Source organism: Balaenoptera musculus, chromosome 6 (assembly GCF_009873245.2).
Source record: "Balaenoptera musculus isolate JJ_BM4_2016_0621 chromosome 6, mBalMus1.pri.v3, whole genome shotgun sequence".
In the NCBI taxonomy this organism is placed as follows: domain Eukaryota; kingdom Metazoa; phylum Chordata; class Mammalia; order Artiodactyla; family Balaenopteridae; genus Balaenoptera; species Balaenoptera musculus.
In genome coordinates, this window is record NC_045790.1 from 33,608,269 (window position 1) to 33,631,276 (window position 23,008).

General features: G+C 37.5%; 1 protein-coding gene across 1 annotated transcript in view; it reads left to right on the plus strand.

The window, feature by feature from the left end:
• The first annotated feature begins 258 nt into the window (after nt 1-258).
• KIF27 (kinesin family member 27) overlaps nt 259-23,008 on the plus strand; it is a 92,028-nt gene continuing 69,278 nt past the window's right edge. The window contains 6 exon segments of the mRNA XM_036856630.1: nt 259-426; nt 792-934; nt 7,387-7,771; nt 13,696-13,896; nt 16,968-17,911; nt 22,458-22,601. Of these exon segments, the coding sequence (XP_036712525.1) occupies nt 7,474-7,771; nt 13,696-13,896; nt 16,968-17,911; nt 22,458-22,601 (1,587 nt within the window). The 5' untranslated portion in view covers nt 259-426; nt 792-934; nt 7,387-7,473.

Below are 23,008 nucleotides of genomic sequence, written 5' to 3' on the forward strand. Positions count from 1 at the left end.
TGTGAACTTAACTTCAATAAAAATAAACGGAATTGGTAGCTAAAATATTGAAAGCAATGTGAATCTTTCTCATATTCATCTTACAAACTCCTGGAGAGTTCTCTGGCTCAGCACTATGCGAGGGGTCCCTGGGTAGTATTTACTTTGGCGCTAATATGGGAGGCGGGGCCTCCAGGTGGCCGGCTCTAGGCTCCTCCCTGACGGGGCGGGGGCATGGGCGGGGCTTGGCGGGCTGGGGCGGGGTCTGGGGAGCTTCCGGCCGCCCTGAGGGGCGGAGGAGCGTCAGCGCGGATTTTGCTGGTTGCCGGGAGAACCCACGACAACAAAAGGCGCGGGCTGCGGCGGTAGCGGCGGCGCGGCGGTGCGAAGTGAAGGCGAAGAGTACTGCGCTGCGCTAGCCGCGGGAGACTGGGGTTTCTCGAACCGGTCAGTGAGTGGCAGGCGGGCCGGGCCGGGCTGGCGGGGTCGGGCCTGGTGCGGCGCTGGCCTGCTCTCTGAGCTGGTGTCCCCGGCCGGCCGTTGGGAGGAGAGGGGGCCGGCCGGGGGATTGGGAGCCGCCGCGGCTCGGCTGGCGGGGAGGGCGGTTGGGGCGCCCGCAAGGCGGAGCAGTGCCCCCCGAGGGGCCTGGGCCTATGCTGGGACTCCCAGGCGAGCGGCCGGGGAAGTTGGGTGCCCCTTGAGGTAGAAGGGCTTGGGGAAGACGGACGCGCGGGAACCCCGGGAACCCCGGGAACCCCGGACCGAGCCTCACGGAATCGGATCCTGTGTATTTCTTGTTTTCATGCTTCCAGCTGCGGTATCTGAAGAGGGGTGGAAAGGCCCACCTTCCTTGGGGGTTTCGTTTTGTCACAGGCCTCCTTTTTCCATTGCGGATGTTGAAACTTCGGTGCATTCTAAGCTCTGCGGAAATCTGAAAGACCCTCCCTTAGAGCAGGTGATAATTGAGAAAGAAAGGGTGCCCAGATTCTTTCTTTGAAACACTTTAAAAATAAAACTTCGCCCACTCCAACTTTAAAAATCTTTGTTGTTTCCCCTGTTCGCTTCCTGTCTTCTCCATCTGTTCTTTATGCATTTGGGGCCTTTTCTGAGATCCTTATGAGATTCACTATCCATTTGCCAGAAAGTTTCTTACGAAAATATTACTTACAAACTACAATTTTTAGACAGTCACTACTTCTGAAAAGCCAAGGGCACGGGGTGGCAACGGTATTTGGAGACACTTTTCTGATCAACGACATGGCATCAGTGATCAAATATTTCTCCTTCCTTTGCTCAGATTTCAAAACTCCATTGAGTATGCCAGCCAGTCGGAGTTCACCTTTCTTTACATTGATTGGTGAGATTAATACGTACGCTTCTGATGGCTGTAACTGATCAGAATCTGAAGAAGTATAAGTGCTATGGATTTTTTAAAAGACATGTAAATTCTTTTTAAAATGTTTTAAATTTACTTTTTATTTATTTTTTGGCCGTGCCGCAGGGCTTGTGGGATCTTAGTTCCCCCACCAGGGGTTGAATCCCCGCCCACAGTAGTGAAAAACCCAGAGTCCTAACCACTGGACCGCCAGAGAACTCCCTAAACGTAAATTCTTGTATATTAATTTTTTGCAAGCTATATGTTTATGGGCCCTTATCGGTTTTTTACTGATTGGAGTAGGTGAATTTCTATTGCCTTTGTAGCCAGATTGTTTGTAGACATTCCTATTAAAGAAAAAAACCAAGAAAGTGAAAACATCTCAATTACACTTGGCACCTTTTATTAACAATTTCATTGGAAGTAGTTAGGTTTAGCTTAACATAGACCATGGCTTTTGTTTTAATGTGATGGTATAAAAAAAAAGAAATAGGGGCTTCCCTGATGGCGCAGTGGTTAGGAATCTGCCTGCCAATGCAGGGGACACGGGCTCGAGCCCTGGTCCGGGAAGATCCCACATGCCTGCAGATCAACTAAGCCCTTGCGCCACAACTATTGAGCCTGCACTCTAGAGCCCGTGCGCTGCAGCTGCTGAGCCTGTGTGCCACAACTACTGAAGCCCACATGCCTAGAGCCGGTGCTCCACAACAAGAGAAGCCACTGCGATGAGAAGCCCGTGTACTGCAACAAAGAGTAGCTCCCGCTCGCTGCAACTAGAGAAAGCCCACATGCAGCAGCAAAGACCCAATGCAGCCAAAAATAAATAAATAAATAAAATTTATATATAAAAAAATAAACTAATTTGTATGATAAAAACTCCTAATATAGGTGTTCAGAGACATTTGGAAGAATCAAGTCGTACTACATCCCTGTAGTTTCTTTGGAAAAGTTTGCAGTACCAAATGATTGTAGAGTCCTTTATTATCCAGGAAAAGATTTATCATATTTATGAATATTTATTTTTTCAGTGAAGAATTTCACTAGAATGATTAAAACTGCCAAGGTTAGGTGCATCTCTTTGGCCATTAAAGATAGTTTGTTGACTCTGTTTTGGGATTTTACAGCACAGGGGAGCTGATATTTTTTTACTCTCTTTGGACTCTTAGTAGAGTGATGTAAATGTTTTTCTGTTATTGTGATCTTTTTCAGACTGTCCACTCACAAAATTATAAATGCACAGTATTGCTGCAGAGTTTTTTTAAAAGGCTAGTAAGTATTAGATATGTCTTAACATTCCATTGCATGTAGTGCTGAAAATGTTATTTTAGTCCATTAGTCTGCTAGGTTACTTAATGATAGTGTTCAAGACTCTTCTCCAAAGAGCCCAGTCCCATCCTAAACTGATTATTTTTCATCTGCATTTAGATGTAGATTACTTGTCACTTTTCAAAAAACTTTTATATGGTGTAAGCGTAATGCTACCAAGACTGTGAGCATTCATGTACAAGTTTTTATGTGAACATATATTTTCATTTCTTTAGGGTATATACCTAAGAGCGGAGTTGCTGGGTCAAATGATAACTCTGTGTTTAACTTTTTGAGGAACTGCCAGACTGTTCCAAAGTGGCTGCATCATTTTACATTCCCATCAGGTTTCCATATTCTTTACCTTCTTGCCAACACTTATTATGATCTGTCTTTTTTATTATAGTTGTGTTAGTGGGAGTGAAGTGGTATCTCATTGTGGTTTTGATTGCATTTCCCCCATAGCTAATGATGTTGAGCGTCTTTGCATTTGCTTATTGATCATTTTTATATCATCTTTGAAGAACTGTCTTTTCCGATCATTTGCCCACTTTTTTTTTTTTTAGTTTATTTATTTTATTTATTTATTTTTGGCTGCATTGGGTCTTCGTTGCGGTGCGTGGGCTTCTCATTGCGGTGGCTTCTCTTGTTGTGGCGCACGGGCTCTAGAGCACAGGCTCAGTAGTTGTGGCACACGGGCTCAGTAGTTGTGGCGCATGGGCTTAGTTACTCTGCGGCATGCAGGATCTTCCCGGACCAGGGCTCAAACCCATGTCCCCTGCATTGGTAGGCGGATTCTTAACCACTGCGCCACGAGGGAAGCCCACCTTTGCCCACTTTTAAATTTGGTTGTCTTTTTACTATTTAGTTGTAGTAGTTCTTTGTATATTCTGGATACAAATCCTTATTAGTTATATGACTTGCAAATATTTTGTCCTATTCAGTGAATAATCTTCACTTTCTTTTTTTTTATGTTACAATATTGTATTTCTTTTTAAAAAATTTTTATTGTAGTATAGTTGATTTACAATGTTGTGTTAATTTCTGCTCTACAGCAAATTCAGTTATTTATATATATATATATATACACACACACACACACATTCTTTTTTATATTCTTTTCCATTATGGTTTATCACAGGATATTAAATATAGTTCCATGTGCTATACGGTAATACCTTGTTTATCCATCCTATACATAATAGTTTGCATCTACTAACCCCACACTCCCACTCTGTCCCTCCCCCACCCTCCCTCCACCTTGGCAATCACAGGTCTGTTCTCTATGTCTCTGAGTCTGTTTCTGTTTCATAGATAAGTTCATTTGTGTCATATTTTGTTTTATTTTTTATTTTATTTTATTTTTAAAATTTATTTATTTATTTATTTATTTTTGGCTGTGTTGGGTCTTTGCTGCTGCATGCGGGCTTTCTCTAGTTGCGGCGAGTGGGGGCCACTCTTCCTTGCGGTGCGCGGGCTTCTCATTGCAGTGGCTTCTCTTGTGGAGCACGGGCTCCAGACACGCGGGCTTCAGTAGTTGTGGCACGTGGGCTCAGTAGTTGTGGCTCGTGGGCTCTAGAGTGCAGGCTCAGTAGTTGTGGCACATGGGCTTAATTGCTCCACGGCATGTGGGATCCTCCCGGGCCAGGGCTCGAACCTGTGTCTCCTGCATTGGCAGGCGGACTCTCAACCACTGTGCCACCAGGGAAGCCCTCATATTTTAGATTCCACATATAAGTGATATCATATGGTATTTGTTTTTCTCTGTGTGACTTACTTAGTATGATAATCTGTAGGTCCATCCATGTTGCTGCAAATGGCCTTATTTCATTCTTTTTTATGGCTGAGCAGTATTCCATTGTGTATATGTACCACATCTTCTTTATCTATTCATCTGTCGATGGACATTTAGGTTGTTTCCATGTCTTGGCTATTGTGAATAGTGCTGCTATTCACAGCACTAGTCTTTTCACTTTCTTGGTGGTATCCTTTGAGGCACAAAACTTTTAAATTTGATTAAGTTCATTTTATCTACTTTTCCTTTTACTGCTCATTGCTATTGCTTTTGCTTTTGGTGTCATAAATGAGAAACCATTGCCAAATACAAGATTACAAAGAGTTACCCCTGTGTTTTCTTTTAAGACTTTTATAGTTTCAACTCTTACGTTTAGGTCTATGAACGATTTTTTTTTGTTTTGTTTTTTTAAACATTTTTGAGTATCTTTTTTTTTAAGTTTTATTTATTTTTTGGCTGCATTGGGTCTTCATTGCTGTGCGCGGGCTTTCTCTAGTTGCGGCAAGCGGGGGCTACTCTTTGTTGCAGTGAGAAGGCTTCTCATTGTGGTGGCTTCTCTTGTTGTGGAGCATGGGCTCTAGGCAAGTAGCCTTCAGTAGTTGCAGCACGCAGGCTCAGTAGTTGCGGCATGCGGGCCCTAGAGCATGTGGGCTTCGGTAGTTGCGGTGCACGGGCTCTGTAGTTGTGGCTTGCAGGCTCAGTAGTTGTGGTGCACGGGCTTAGTTGCTCTGCAGCATATGGGATCTTCCCAGACCAGGGATCAAACCCGTGTCCCCTGCATTGGCAGGCTGATTCTTAACCACTGCGCCACCAGGGAAGTCCTATGAACCGTCCTGAATTAACTTTTGTATACGATGTGAGGTAGAAGTCCAACTTCATTCTTATGCATGTGGATATCCAGTTGTCCCATGACCACTTGTTGAAAAGACTATCTTTTCCCCATTGAATTGTGTTGACACTGTTGTTGAAAATCAGTTGCCCATAAATGTGAGGATTTATTTCTGTATTCTCAGTTCTTTTCCATTGATCTTTAAGTCTGTCGTATGCCAGTACCACACTGTCTTGTTTACTGTTGCCTGGTTTTAAAATTGGGGAAGTATGTCCTCTAACTTTGTTCTTTTTCATTATTGTATTGGCTATTCTATGTCCCTTGAATTTCCATATGAATTTTAGGATCAGCTTGTCAGTTTCTACAAAGAAGTCAGCTGGGATTTTGGTAGGCATTCTGTTGACTCTTTAGATCAGTTTGGGGAATATTGCCATTTTAATATGTTAAGTCTTCCAATCCATGAACATATGTTTTTCCATTTATTTAAATTTTCTTTACTTTCAACAATATTTTGTAGTTTTCAGAGTGTAAGTTTTACACATCTTTTGTTAAATTTATTCCTAAATTTATTTGATTCTTTGTAATGCTATTGTAAATGGAATTGTTTTCTTAATTTATTTTTCAGGTTGTTCATTGTAAGTATAGCTGCCAATTTAATTTTTTTAAAACATTGTCCCTGCAATTTTTAAAAAATATTTATTTATTTTACTTTTGGCGGCATTGGTTCTTAATTGTGGCACATGGCATTGTTCGTTGGGACGCACAGGTTCAGTAGTTGTGACGCGCAGGCTCTAGAGTGCATGGGCTCTGTAGTTGTGGTGCACGGGCTTAGTTGCCCGTGGTGTGTGGGATCTTAATTCCCCGACCAGGGATCGAACCCACATCCCCTGCATTGGAAGGCGGATTCTTTTTTGTTTGTTTTTAAAAATAATTTATTTTATTTATTTATTTTTGGCTGCGCTGGGTCTTTGTTGTTGCACGCGGGCTTTCTCTAGTTATGGTGAGTGGGGGCTACTCTTTGTTGCCGTGCGCGGGCTTCTCATTGCAGTGGCTTCTCGTGTTTCAGAGCACGGGCTCTAGGCTCACAGGCTCAGTAGTTGTGGCTCATGGGCTTAGTTACTCCGCGGCACGTGGGATCTTCATGGACCAGGGCTCGAACACGTGTCCCCTGCATTGGCAGGCGGATTCTTAACCACTGTGCCACCAGGGAAGCCCAGAAGGCGGATTCTTAACCACTGGACACCAGGGAAGTCCCCCAATATAATTTTTAATGTATTAATTCCACCAGAGATCTTCAGAAATAAGTACCATGTAATTTAGGAGTGGAACAGCAGTTTTTCTGTTAGTTTTGGTTATTTTTGAATAGAAAATTTAGTTTTAAATTTACATTGACTTATAGAAATCCTTAAAACTATTTTCATGGATTGATTTCTAACATTTGCGACAAAGAGGAGATGTTATTTTTTTTTTTTTTGGCTACGTTGGGTCTTCGTTGCTGCATGGGCTTTCTATAGTTGCTGAGAGCAGGGGCTACTCTTCGTTGCGGTGCGCAGGCTTCTCATTGTGGTGGCTTCTCTTGTTGCAGAGCACGGGCTCTAGGCACACGAGCTTCAGTAGTTGTGACACATGGGCTCAATAGTTGTGGTGCGCAGGCTTAGTTGCTCCGTGGCATGTGGAGTCTTCCCAGACCAGGGCTCAAACCCGTGTCCTCTGCATTGGCAGGCGGGTTCTTAACCACTGCGCCACCAGGGAAGTCCTTGCCTTATGTTTCTAATTCCCCAATTATTCAATATTTAGATTAATGAGCTGGGAAACATATTACCACTATAGAAAGAATAGCATAATGGAATCCCATGCACTTATCACTTTGCTTCATCATTTACCAACTCAAGGCTCCCATCCCCTAGATTATTTTGCAGCAAATCCAGACATCATATCATTTCATCTATAAATTATAGGTATACTTTTTCAAGACAGATTTACTCTTTGTAGCTATCTTATATTAGAACAAAACCTGCTTTAATTGACTTTGCTTTAGAAGTTGCTTAGTTTATTAGGATAGAGAAGTCAATAACTAAATTTTGTTTTTATTTTGATACACAGGGGTCCAGATCTTACGTAAAATGGATGCTTCTCACACTAGATACTGCATATTAAGTAGAAAATCTATTTAGTAAAATCTAAGCTGCCATGGAAGAAATACCAGTAAAAGTTGCTGTAAGAATTAGACCTCTGCTGTGCAAAGAAGTTCTTCATAATCATCAAGCTTGTGTGAGAGTTATTCCAAACACCCAACAAGTTATCATTGGGAAAGATAGAGTCTTTACTTTTGATTTTGTTTTTGGCAAAAATTCCACTCAAGATGAAGTTTATAATACCTGTATAAAGCCACTAGTGTTGTCACTCATTGAGGGCTATAACGCAACCGTTTTTGCCTATGGACAGACTGGATCTGGGAAGACATACACCATTGGAGGAGGCCATGTTGGTAAGATTCTCATACTCTTTGACTTTTATTTGAGACAGTAGAATGAAGCTGAAATACCACAGTGCCTGACACATAGTAGGTGCTCAGCATATTAACTGAATGAAATAATCAATAGGATAACAGATGTGTTCATAAGATCATCATCTTTGAAAGATTTGTTTTAAATATTGAAGTTTCATTAAACAATTTATGATTATATTTGCTTGAGGAAAGACGTTTAAGACAATGTTCAGTATTCAGCCCTTTGCTGTTTTTCCCCAGTTTTGAGATATAATTGACATGTAACTTGTATTAGTCCAAAGTATATAGCATAATAGTTTGATATATCTATATATTGCAAAATGATTACCACAGTAAGTTCAGTTAACATCAGTCACCTCAGTTACATTTTTCTTCTTGTGATGAGAACTTTTAGGTTCTATTCCCTTAACAATTTTCACAGCTTGGTCACATACTTACAGCTATATTGTTTTTTTTTAAGAGGCCATGAATACGATTTTAATTCCTTAAGGGAAAAGGTTATTAAAGTTATCTATTGTCCTAAAATATTTTAGCTGCTCTAAAATACTTCATACCAAAAGAAATAGATCACCATTAGGAAGAGTTTTTGATGTTTTTTTCTGCTAGTTTAAAAAAAATTAATGTTCATTGTAAAAAGAATTGCAAGTGATGCTTAAGAAATCTAATTAAACAAATGAAAGCTCCTCTCATTCCCAGGAAATAACAGTTTGATGTATACATTCAGAGTCCTCTAGACATTTTTCTAGGTATATTACAAGTACTCACACATGTAGTTTTTTGTTTTTTTTGTTGTTAGTTTATTTGTTTGATGAGGTATTTCATACCTGTGATTCTGTAACTTTCTTTTTGCATTTAACGATATAAAATATCATTTCATTTCTTTCCATTTGGGTCATAGAATTTCACCTCATTTTTTTGGGCTGTACATATAATGTTCCATAGTTTGAATGGATCATAGTTCATCCATTCCAGTATTAATGGACAGGATTAGTGGTTGGTTTTGATTTTTACTGTTATAAAAAGTTACAGTGTACATATCTTTATACATTTAACTTTGCATCCATTTGTTAGTATTTCTGTAGAATAGATTCCTAGAAGTAGATTTGTTGAGTAATGGGTATGCACATTTAAAATGTGGATAGATACTGACAAATTATCCAAAAGGGTGTACCAGTTTATATCCTGCCACCAATATGTGAAAGCCATTTATTTGCTCATATCCTTGCCAGTTACTGGAAATCATAAATCCAAAATTTTTTTTTCACTATCTGATAAGTGAAGAATTGCACTTTGTTGTTTGAAGTTACATTTCTTGGTGTATTTGTGAAAATAGCATTTTTGATTTCCCAGGCTATCTGTAAGACACCAATTCTGGGTCAGTCATCTGCTGTTTGATTATTGACCATGGAAATAATGTAGTTTTTTTCTCCAATAAATAATTTATTGAGCTTTTGCAGTGGCTAGAGTACCATGCTAGGCACTGTGGTAGATGAAAATCTCTTATTTTTCAATATGATGCTTATCTAAACTACTGTTCATTTCCCTGCTTTTCAGAACCTTGGATTTACCAACTTTTTACCAGGCGTAATCTTCTCTAAAAACTTTCATTTGCATACTCTTTAAATAGTGTATAAGAGCTAAATGATGGCTATTAAAGTATAAAACTTTACAGTTTTTCTCTCTGAAATAGTCTTTCAGGAATATAAGAGTGACAGTGCAAATGTGATCTTTAGGTTACCAGAATACATTTTGAAGCTTTATTTGTAAATATTATTTGTAATTCAGCTTTTTTTTTTTTAAGTCTTTTGAGTTACTGTGCTTTGTTATCTGTTGAAGTGGGAAATGAATGAGCTATTTCTGATCAGCCTCATATTCTGGCTAATCTAGAATGCATATATTCAATATATGCTGGAGTTTATAGATAGTACTATTGGCTAGTTCCTGGAAGCTCTCCAAAAGGAATTTTCACTTTCTCTTGTACTGGAAAAACCTGCAGCTTCCCATATTTGCTACATGATGGCAATCAAAGGCGGTCCAAGTTAGTAAGGTTCAGATTTTCAGGATGTTTGTTGCCAAAAATCTGAACATTGGTAATCTTCAACTTGGAAGCAAGTTGTTTTTAAGGTTCATTTGTAAGCCACCTTTTTGTAGCTTGGAATATATTTTCCATGGAACAATGCTAAAAATGGTGGGCAGGTTTCTAAATTGGCCTACAGAAACTTATTTAACTTTAAGTCCAATTTATTCTTTTACTTATTCTAAATTTTATCTTGTACATTTTTTTTTTACTATTTTAAAAATTGTGGTTAAAAAAATAAATGTAAAACAAAATTTACCATTTTAACCATTTTTAATAGTACAGTTTTATGACATTAAGTATATTCACAGTGTTTTGTAACCATCACTGCTCTTTCCAAAATTTTTCATCTCCCCAAATAGAAGCTTTGTACCCATTAAGCAATAACTGTCCTCCCCCCGCCATCCCGTGGTAACCTCGAATTTACTTTCTTTGACTGTAAGTTTGCCTCTTCTAGATATTTCATAGAAGTGGAATCATACAGTATTTGTCCTCCTATGTCTGGCTTCTGTACTTAGCATAATGTATCTAAGGATATCCTACATGTTGTAGCATGTATTGGAACTTCATTCCTTTTTATGACTGAATGATTTTCCATTGTATGTATAAGTCATCTTTTGTTTATCCATTCATCTGTTGAGGGACACTTGAATTGTATTCCCCTTTAGGCTATTGTGACTAATGCTGCTGTGAACATTGGTGTACAAATATCTGAATCTCTTGTATGCATTTCTATTCATTCATGTTATTGTGTTAATCTGTGTTCTGCGTTGCGGAAGTGATGGAGGAGAAGAGGCAGTGATGCAGGAGAAGAGGTGTAGAGATGTTCCCTCCCTCAGTCCTGGATTGAGGTCTTGGCTTGGGCAGAACTGGTCTTTCTGTACCTCTCTTCTGCATATGTCCTTTGCTGCCATTAGACCCTGGCTTGCTCCCCTGTCCCTTTCTTATGCCTGTTTACCCTCAAACTACCTGTACCTTTCCATCCCAGAAATCTCAAAACATGCTTTTTGGCTAAATGTGAAGAAATATGACACAAATAATTTTTTTAAAAGGGTTCTTGCTAACATAAATGAGTTGCATTCCAATGATTGGGATTCTCCCCAGACCATAATAAATGATCTAAAGAGAGATATTTTAGATATTTTAGGTACTACCTGTACCTATTTTGAACTTCACTGGTGCCACTTATGCCTATTGCATTCCTGGGGTTTTCAATAAATATTTTCTTATTAAATCTTTTATTTTTGCCTTAAACTGTTATATAAATATCATTTAGTTTTTTTCATTGTCATGTCATTTGATTGTAAGCTTTTTTTATGCTGCTTCCAATTCTATACAGTATATTTAGTTTATTTTTAAGTTATTTATATTTAAAACTTTTATTTTTAGACTATATATATTTATTTCTAAAGGTAAAAATTCAGATATTACAACCATAAGATAAAAGTAAAAGTTTTCCTTTCTTTTCTCTCCCTGTTCTAACTCCCCAGAGGTAACCACCATTTTTTGTGAATTTTTTCAAAAATATTCTTTGCATAGATATGTATGTTTTCTTTTATGCAAATGAATTTGCTCTGCAGTTGCTTCTTTTAACTTTATGGCTCTTAGACATCTGTTTAACAATAGGTGCATGGTATACCATTGTTAACCATTCTCCTACTAATGGATTTATTAGTGTTTGGAATTTTTTATCAATTACAAGAAATTTTTACTGATCCTTATACAACACCTTTGGGTATGTGTACATGTATTTCTTTAAGACTATATCTGAGTCAAAGGGTGATCACGTTTCAACTTTTGATACTATTGATACTAATGTTTCTCCAAAAAAGCTGTGCTGGTTAACATTGTCATAGTATTCTAGAGGACCAATTTGCTCACCTTGAGGAAATGGGGCATTATCAAATTTAAAAATCATTGCTCACATGACATTTTAAACAGTGAATAATCATAAACAGTGATCACAGTTTTTCATTAATTACATTGATGTTCACAATTACATTGTGAATACAGTTTTTCATCAATTACAATGATGTGATTTTTAATAGTATTTTAGTGTTAATAATTGAGAGAATGCTGGGTAAATCAGTCTTTATTGTATCTTAAAATAATGGTTACATTTCTCACTTCCCCTCTGTTTTACCCACTCTCGCTGCCATCCAACACCCCACTTCTCTCTGCTCCTCTTTGCAGCAGAACCTTGAAGGTATTATCTGTGACTTGTGGTGTCAGTTCTCCTCTCGGTCTTTCTTACACTCACTCCGTTCAGACTTTCACCTCCACTACCACTGACACTGCAATTGTCAGGATATCACAAATGCCCTTCACTTTACTAAATTTAGTGGTCAATTCTCATCAAACCGGCCTTTCAGCAAATTTGATGCATGCTCTCCACTTGGTTTCCAGGCCACCACATTCTTGGTTTCCTCCTACTTAACTGGTCACTCCTCATGCTCTCTTGCTGGTTCCTGATAAGTGAACCAACAAATGATGAAGTGCCCAGGGCTCAATCTTTGGTATTCTTCTCTTCTGACTCTCAGCTTTTCCCCTTGGTCTCATCCAGCCCTATGACATTAAATACCATCTATATATAGCTTCCAGTTTTTTACCTCCAGTCCAGACGACTGTCTTGTACTCTAGTCTCATATATCCAACTGCCTATTCAACCTTCCCAATTGTATCCCTAATAGATACCTCAAACTTAATAGGTCAAAAAATGAACTTCTGCCATTTTCCCCTTAAACCAACTCAACACACACTCTTCCCTATATCAGTTGATGGCAACTCCACTGGCTCAAGACAAAATCTTGGAGTCATCCTTGACTCATCACTTTCTGTCACATTCCATATCCAATCTGTCAGGGAATCTTAATGGCTCTCCCTTCAACATAAATCCAGAATCTGGTCACTTCTCACCTTTCTCTGCTGCCAACCTTATGCCACCATCATGTCCACCTCTCCCCCGAACCCTCTAGACTCCTGGATTAGTGCACTGGTCTCCTAAGTGGTCTCCCCACTTCTGCCCCTACCCTTCTATGATTGAGGCAAAACGCAGCAGACAGAGTGGTCTCTTTTAAATCCCAAGTTACTGCTCTGCTTCAGTGGCTCTCATCTCACCCAGAATAAGACCTAAAGTCTATCGTGGTCTCCAAGGACCTACATGGTCTTGTTTCTGTCACCTCTCTGACCTCATGCCCTGCCACTCTCCCCTTGCTCCCTCTGCTCCAGCTACAATGGCCTCCTTGTTTATGGATCACACCATTTTAGCACCTTTGCGCTTGCTGTTCTGGGACATTCAGATACCTACATGGCTCCTCTGCCACCTCTTTCAAGTTTCTGCTCAAATGTCAGCTTCTCCGTGATGCCCACCCATCATGACTTTCCTATTTAAAGTTACAAGCACCTCCCATCAAATACACTTACACTTCCAGTCCCCCTTACCTTGCCCTATTTTCTTGTCCAGGCATACTTAATGCCTTTTAATATACTATATAATTCACTTATTCTTTTTTGCTGTTGTCAGTCTCTCCTAGTACAGTTCCTTAAGGGCAGGGATCTTTTCCTTGTTTTGTTCACTGATGGTTCCCAGGGTCCTAGAATACTGCCTGGCACATAGTAGGTACTATATAAATATTGAATGAATGCATGAATGAAGTTTGGGTAAGAGCATGCATGTGAAAACTTTCACTTCTGAACTTTATAGAAAAAAATGTTCTATTTTTCTATTTTAAAAATTTATAATAGAAATTTGAGAAAATAAATTTATTGATTGTAGCTTTTCTTATATCTTAAATTTCAGATGTGCTTTCTTTCTCTAAATTTTCAGCTTCAGTTGTGGAGGGTCAAAAAGGTATCATTCCTCGTGCTATCCAAGAAATATTTCAAAACATCTCTGAAAATCTTAGCATTGACTCTAAGATAAAAGTGTCTTATATAGAAGTATACAAGGAAGACCTAAGAGATCTTCTAGAATTGGAGACATCTATGAAGGATCTTCACATCAGAGAAGATGAAAAGGGAAACACAGGTAAAGTAGCCTACTTAGTTGATAGTCTTCATTAGCAAATGAATATGATTTAATTCAGTTTCTGGATATTTTCCAAGGATTCTTTAAAAACAGACATAGAAACAAAATGCATTTGTTTTTGCTTTTAAATTGAATAACTTATTGATTACCAGTAGCAGTTAATGCACCCAGGTGAAAAGTAGAAGTTCAAGGTGGTTGGTAAGATGAAGTTATTAAGGTGTAATTCCAGATACAGATGACCCTTGAACAATGTGGCGGGGAGGGTGGCGATTAGGGGTGCCGACCCTCTGCGCAGTCAAAAACCCAAGTATAATTTACAGTCGTCCTTCTGTATCCATAGTACTGCCTCAGCGGATTCAACTAACCTCAGATTGCGTAGTACTGTAGTATTTACTATTGAAAAAAATCCACATGTAAGTGGACCTGCACAGTTCAAACCTGTGTTGTTCAAGGATCAACTGTAATTATTTCCTATAATTGCCACCTCCCCCGCCCCTGGGCTGATCTTAAGAAAGTGTGACATAGGCTAAATTAATTTTTGTACTTTTTTTTCTCCCAGAGTTACCCTGAGGTTGGGGATGGCTTCTGCCTTTGGTGTTTTGGTGTTCATCCAAGTTGATCCAAGAACTCTCCTTTCTTCCTTTCTGATTTTTGTCCCAGCACTCCTATTGCTTCCTCTTTTTTTTAATTTTTTAATTTAGAGTTTATGTGTTTGCTCCTTCATATTGACATTTACTCGTCCTTTGTTGTGCTTCTCAACGTCTGACGTTCTGTGCTGTCAACCTGTTAATCTCGTTAAATATCTGTTTGTTTGGAAATGGGAGAACGTTAGAATGGGAAGGTCAAAATACAAGTATTTTAAAGAATAACACTTTCTGATTTTCTGACTTAAAAGGTAATATGTTCAACGTAGAACTTTTTGAAAACATAGCAAAGTATAAGGAAGAAGGTTAAAGATCATCTTTAATCTCAGAACTCAGAAATAGCAACTTCCAATTTTGGTGTGTTTCCTTACAGATTTCTTTTTCTACACACATCTGATTAAAAAAAAAAATACACTCACAACCGCACATATTGTATTGCATCTTATTTTTTCACTTAATATTTATATTGTAAGAATTTTCATGTCATTAAATATTTTTCAAATTTATGACTTCATGTGGTCATGTAATTTTGTCTTCTGAATATATTATAATAATCGATTTGACTAATAGTCCATTATTGGACATTTTGGTTGTTTCCAGATTTTCGTGATTATTAATAACAATGACTGTTCTTAGATGTCTTCTTCTCCTAGAAAACACATTTAGTGGAACCTTCCTCCTTCCTGGAGATAAAGGATCCTGCCAAGGGAGTGATTCCCTGGGGGAATTTCCTGGCAGTTAGGAAAATAAGATGGCTCGCTCCTTCAGCAGCAGCCTGCAGGGGGCAGTAAAGCTCGCCTCTGTAGGCCCTGTCCTGGCAGCTCTGGCATTGCTGGATGTTTGAAGAAATAGGTTATTGTTTTGTTTTTTAGAAAAAAAGCATACATAGTACTTTGTGACCTTATTAGATAATTTTGTATAGTTTATCTTTTCTGGATGAAATCCAGACTGATGTTTTGAGCTTCTGTAAAATGTAATTATTGAATGTTTTTATCTTTTATTAAAAGTTACAAAAAAAATACATGTTTATTGTAAAATAGACAGTACGGAAGTATACACTATCACGCCTCATAAACTTAGTGATGGAAATACTCCACACCTGATAGCAATCCTGCAAAAATTTTGGTAGGATGTAACAGTCTTAAGACAAATTACCACATATCTTATAAAATGTCCCAATCACAACCAAAATGCATTTGTTTGACATATTTATTGAGTTTCTCTGTATCAGGTGGTAGTTGGTATCTAACCTGGATGCTGCACAATTAGCATCATCTTGGAAGCTTTTTAAGAAATACTGATTTCTGGGCCCCACTTTTCACAGATTCTGATGAATTAGTTAAAGATGGGGCATGGGTGTTGGTACTTTCCCTTTTATAAAGCTCCCAGGTGATTTTCAGCTGGGTTTGAGGACCATAGATAGTGCTAAGCTATAGCCTAACATTAGAAAACTTTTAGAAAAGTTATATTGTGCTTTATGGTTAAATTGTTATATTTTATAATCACTGATAGTTTAGCACTCCCTGTTGTAGTACAGGTACATTAGAACTTTAAATGAACTGGGCTGTTAAAAAAGGTGTCATGATGGAAACAATGCAAGAAAAATGAATATTTTTTAAAGAAACAGTGACATGACAAGATCTGATTAAAGAGGGAGCTTGGTGCTGTAATTCAAGCACAGACTTGGGAGGTTTACTGCTGTGATTCAAATCCCAAATCCACCTACTCCTTTTTGAAATATTTTTGGATATAAACAAATAACACATGTAGTAAGCTTAGGTTATTTTGGGTTCTATTCTGCCGTTAAAATAGAAACTTTTTTGACTTTTTTGAATTGCCTTGCACTCTTATATTATGTAGGGGAAACCTGTTTTTAAAATGAATAAACAACTTTATTTATATTGAAATTTTCATTTATCATTGGTTATTTACCAAAAACTTTAAACCTTAGGATGGCTTGAATATTAACGAAACTCAAAAGAAACTAATTTAATTTAATTTTAATTAATCTACTACTGATTAATTCTTTTGAGTTATATATATAATTAATCTATTATCTTTCAATCAGTATATTAGACTCTACAAATCAAAATACTGGAATAAAGAATTTTTCTTTTGTCATGTGTTTTAAAGAATTGAGTGTGATGTGTGATTCCAAAAAAAACCCACAGATTGTTTAAAACATACATATATATATGACATCTTTTAGAATTTAAACATCAAAATGAATGCCATCTATTGAAATAGTCCTGTTAGAAGATTATCTAAAATTATTTAATGATGTTGCTGATGTTACTTTTATTTTGAAATGCTATGAATTTTTTTAAAGGGACTGTCTTAGCTGGGCAGTATAAGCAAATGATAATTGTTGTGTGGTTAATTTAACTCTACTGGATTTTTACTAAAACTTGCTGTTGCTATTTTAAGTGATTGTTGGGGCCAAGGAATGCCAGGTGGAAAGTGCAGATGAAGTGATGAGTCTCCTGGAGATGGGGAATGCAGCCAGGCATACGGGTACCACCCAAATGAACGAGCACTCCAGTAGGTCACACGCGATTTTCACAATCAGCCTTCGTCAAGTGGCGAAAAATAAAGAGGCAGCTGAAGATGGATCGTGGTATTCCCATCAGCATATTGTCTCAAAGTTCCACTTTGTGGATTTGGCTGGATCAGAAAGAGTAACCAAAACAGGGAATACTGGTGAACGGTTCAAAGAATCCATTCAAATCAACAGTGGCTTGCTGGCTTTAGGAAACGTAATAAGCGCTCTTGGGGACCCACGCAGGAAGAGTTCACATATTCCATACAGGGATGCTAAAATTACCCGGCTTCTGAAAGATTCCCTGGGAGGCAGTGCCAAGACCGTCATGATCACCTGTGTCAGCCCATCCTCCTCGGATTTTGACGAGTCCTTAAATTCTCTCAAATATGCCAACAGAGCACGCAACATTAGAAACAAACCCACCTTAAACTTCAGCCCCGAGTCAGACCGTATGGGCGAAATGGAATTTGAGATTAAGTTGCTTCGAGAAGCTTTGCAAAGCCAGCAGGCTAGTAGCAGCCAAACTAGCCAGATCCATCGGGAGGGGACTCCTGATAAAAATAGGATCCATTCTCTTGAGGAGCAAGTTGCTCAGCTACAAGGAGAATGTTTGGGTTACCAAAATTGTTTAGAGGAAGCCTTTACCTTCCTGGTGGACTTAAAAGATTCTGTCAGACTAAACCAAAATCAGCAACACAAACTGCAGGAGTGGTTTAACGTGACCCAGGAGGTCACCTCATTCAGAGGACACCAAGGCATTGGAAACCTGGAAGAAGGACCACAGCATATTACAGTTCTCCAGCTGAAGCGAGAGCTTAAGAAATGCCAGGTACTTAGACACTACCTTTGTAAGTAACTTGTTTAAAGACTAAATTTATCTGGGCAAGTAAAGAGTCGTTTTGGAATTTCAGAAGTTTTTTTGGAAAGGATTATATATAAAATCTCATTTGCCTTTACTCTGTTTCTTTTTCCCTTTTCCTATTGCTTTCTCCTCATAATTCATCTCTTTCTTGGCTCCTCCTCCTTTCTCCTTCAAATGTATTCTAATTTGTTGTATTTATTAAGTAGGCTCTTGTGGGACTGGTCATTAATTTAGAGGATGAAAAGAAACACAGTTTCAGAACAAAATTAGGTTAAGTTTTATTGAGTTTTTAATCCCTCTTTAGGTCAGTGCTTCTTGAAAGAAAAAAAGTACTTCATCCCTTGAGTTTGGTGTTTTGATTTTTTAGACAAACAAATAAATCATCATATTTGATAATATTTAAGGAATGTAGCTATGTACATGTATACATATTGTATATATGTATATTGAGTTGAAAATTACATTTTCCCACTTTTCATTTGAAAAACATTTGTTATTTAAAGATTATGTGTCACTGGGGAAATAATGGAGAATAGACATACCTAGTTCTGCTTATGTGGAGTTTGCAATCTGGTGGGCAAATGGATATTCCTCCATTTTTTTAAAAATAGGAAAACATACGTAATGACGGCTTTCTAGTTAGAAATCTTTCCTCAATATCTATTTGTATGTATTAGAAAGAAACCTCTATTACAGCAATTCTCAAACTTTTTGCTCACAAGGTTTCTTTACTTTCTTCAAATTGAGGTTCCCTAAAGAGCTTTTGTTTATGTGGGTTGTTATCTATTGATATTTACCATATTAGAATTAAAACAACAAATTTAAACTATTAATTCATTCAGAACTAACAATAATAACCCGATTACATGTTAATATAAAGAACATTTTTTCATTAAAAATAACTATTTTCCAAAACAAAAAAATTTAATAACAGTGGAATTGCTTTATATTTTTGCAAATCTCTTTTCATGTCTGATTTAATAGAAGACAGGTGGATTTTCATATCTGTCAGCATGCAATTTGTTGCAATATGTTGTTTTAGTTGAAGTATATGAAGAAAATCCAGCCTCATCTAGATTTGTAGTTGGAAGAGAGGAATATTTTAATGACTTTTTCAGATAATTGTGGATATTGTTTCACATTACATTAAAACTCAACAAGCGGAAATTTCCTAAAGTTTACCTGCAATGTGGGATTTGAAACCATTTTGTTACATTAACATTCACTGATTTTTATCTTGTACTTTGAATGGATATTTTATCCACACATGATTTTGAATCAACCTGCATTGGACACTTGAAAAATATTTGTTTACTAAGTTATGCAGATCTTTCAATGCTGACACATTTCACTATACAGTATCAAAAAAAATCACATTCCTTAATATCACCACTGACCTCACCTGCAAGGTCTTTAATTACTGAAAGCTGTCAAGTTTACAGTAGCAGAAGTGTTTTCCAAAATTCTAATTTTTGCATGAAACTTGAATTTTATCATTTGCAACAAATACTATTAGTTGTTTTCCTTGAAATGATGGTTCTGTCACACATACAAGTGTGAATAGTTTGTTGTTCTTTAGAGTAAAAATAGCACCCTATGAAAAATGTGGCTAGTTCAGCTTGCAACTCAAACAATTGCACAAGATTTTTTGCCCCAGATAACTATCACCCTTCAGTATACAGCAGAACTACTTTATGCATACCTCCTATTTGACACATAGAATACTAAAAAAGTACTCGTGTTGAGATTTAATAAAATCATGTTTATTTCTTCATCAAGATATTCTTAAGTGAAATAAGTGAAACTGACATTTGTTGGTTTGTTTGTATTGTTAGTGCACAGCAGTGAAGAATACAGTGACTACCACTACAGTTTGGTGACACTTTCTTTATTCATACTAGGAGCCAGCAGTTTTACATATCATTGTTTTTGCACCATCAGTACAAATGACAACATGGTGAAAAAGGCAAATATCATTTTAGTATAACTAGGAAAATGGTTTTAACCTCATGGATACCCTGAAAGGATCTAAGGTTAATGCTAAAAGATTCACTACTGAATACACTATGAGAACTGCTGCTCTTTTACAAAGCTTTGATCTTTAAATATAAGCATATAAAGTACTACTTTTAAAATCATGGATTTTTTTTTTTTTTAAGGCAGTAACTCTGCTCTGCCTTTTTCTTAAATAGAGCAGGCCTGGCCCTTCCTCTTTGGTGTAAGAAACTGGCAGAACATTAAGTACAGGTAATAGGAAGCTTGAACTTTGTGGTACACTATAGGAGTTGGTGGTAGAAAGCATGCTTCTAAGATGACTGATTTTGGAGGCCCACAAAATGCGGGTGAGATGGGTAGTAACCTCCTCTCTCCATCTGTTGGAAACTCTAAATTTAAACTTGCTCTATCTAGATTATGTACTCTAGATTATGATATCCCAAAGATATTAACAGTCTTGATGAAAAATGGTACCATGATCAGATTGTTTTGGGAAATGCTAGATTGCAAAAAACAAACAGGTTTCTTAATCCAAAGACTTCCCAGAACTTTGAAAAGTACAGATGTATATTATGAGTCTCCAGGTGAGAGATATAGCATTCAGTGTTTCCCAATTTAAAAAAATTGATTCCCTTTTTTGGTCTGCAATCTTCTAGGCGTAGTAATCTATGGATACCACTGAACAGCAAATAGACAAATGATTGGTGTCATTCCTTACCCCATATGTCTCTTTAAAAAATTGTTTTTTAAACTTCATTTTCTGTTCTTTTTTTTCTGTGAGAGAATATAGTAGTTAAGAACATGGGTAACAAACTTCCAAGGTTTGAATCCCAGCTCCTCTGTTTACTAGCTTTCTGACCTTGGACAAATACTTAACCCCTCTGTGCTTCAGTTTCCCTGCCTGTAAAATGGAAACACTAATAATAAGCTCTGTTTAGGGTTGCTTTGAAAGCTATTAGAGCATTATTAGTTCCCATAAAGTGATGAGAAAGATGCCTGAGCTATAGTAAGGCTTAATACACATTAGCCTATTATGATCTCCTCTCATTTATTCTTCATCTACCTGGGCCTAGGTTATACATCTGTGGCAGCTAAGGGATTGGACTCAGTAGTTGTAGGTAGGGCCACGTGCCAGGGGTTCTGTGAAGGCAGCTCGTCCCCTCATAAATACCTCTTAAGGCTCTTTGTTACTTTTTTATTCCATAATTTGAACACAAGAACAGTATGTGAACACGAATATACTCAACAGATAAACACTTTTAAATAAATAATAAACAATAAAACTGTAGTTTATAAAGTATATGTAAAAATATTTAAATATGCAGCACTGGGAGAGCAGTTACATTTTAAGCTTCTCGGATGGGCAATTAATTGCCCATAGCAGAGGGTATTAACTAATGAGAATTATAGTTATATTTTATTTTAAAAAGAGAAAAGTCATAAAGGTCATATAAATATATAGGGTTATAAGGACCATCAGGGTCATGCGTCCCCTCCTTATTTGGTCATTCAAAGATCCCAAGCAGAGAAAAGAGGGGACTTGCCCGAAGTCCCAAGGGAAGGCTGTAGCAAATTCAAGGCTGGCCTCAGTCCGTGGGTTCCCAGTTCAGAGGCCCATCCACCTCCACGCCACCACCTGAGGGGTCACGCATATGCTCTGGTTTTGTGAATTAAATCTTGTTTGTAAAGAGAGCACCATTTTGTAAATAGCTACTCATTCTTCTCTTTTCCTGTGGCTTAGCGGAAAGAGCATAGGGTTTGGATCTAGAAAGGCCCTGGAGCTGACTGTCAGGAATTTGGTTTATCCAGTGTGTTGTCTTGGGAAGAGGTGTTAACTCACTGAGCTTTAGTTTCTTCATGAAAAAGGAATCATGTCTATTCAGTGAGATGTTTTTAAAATGCCAAGTTACAATCTAACAAAGTAGACCCTTGACCAATGTTAATTTTCTGTTTATTTAGTTCAAAATTTGTTTTAAAAGTATTATTTGCATGTCCCGAGTTTATTTGGAGACAGGCAAACTAAGAAAACTATATGTTTAACCATATTTCCAGACATCTTCAAAATATATCTCTTTTTAGTGAAAGGGTGCAAAATTAGCAAATGTTCTTTATTTAAACATCCAAATGCATTGTTATACTCTATAGGCCAGTTTGGAAAATGTGACCTCTCTGATTTTTAAAAACCCACATTAAAATCTCATGGCAATTCTAGAAAACTTATAAAAATCTCATTGAATGTACTCTAGAACTTGAATAACTGGCTTCAATCTTAAAATGCAGGAAATAAAAATAAGGAAAATCTTCCTATCTTTGTGGTGATTAATTCTTACATTATAGCAGTAATAGGTCCTCTCAGCTGTTTCGGCCTTTCTTATAAAGAAACCAGAAACAAAGGATAAGACAATTTTAAGAGACATCTTCAAGGTGTCATTAAACCACAGTTTTTGTGGTATTATGTGGGCTCTCTCGAGTATTTTCCACATTGAATCTCTCTTGTGCTTTCTTTCCCTCCTCCCAGTGTGCTCTTGCTGCTGATGAAGTAGTATTTAATCAGAAGGACCTGGAAGTGAAGGAACTAAAGAATCAAATGCAAATGATGATGCAGGAAAACAAAGGACATGTTATATCTTTGAAAGAAGCGCAGAAAGTGAATAGGTTGCAGGTAGAGTTTTTTAATGTACCTTGCTCTGTATATTTCATTGGAATAGTACATGACTAAATAAAATAGCATTGTAAATGATAAGTGGGAATGTTTGCAAAAATAGGTTTCAGATGAAGAGTTCTGAACACAAGCACCTGAAAGAGTTATTACAGTTTTCCTCCTAAATTGGTGTGAAGGGAAAACATTTTTATTGTTAGCTTGACTTGTATTTCAAAAATACAAAACCTTATACCCAGGAGCTTAATTTGCAAATCATGTTATGGTTATCCTTTCTTTATACTTTCCCTTCCATTGTTTGCCAAGTAATAGGCAATGTGATATTGTCAGGTGTTGGAAGGTAAACACATAATTTAAACTTTTTGATTTGTTAGATTATTGTTTTATACTCCATCAGTGATTTGCTCTGT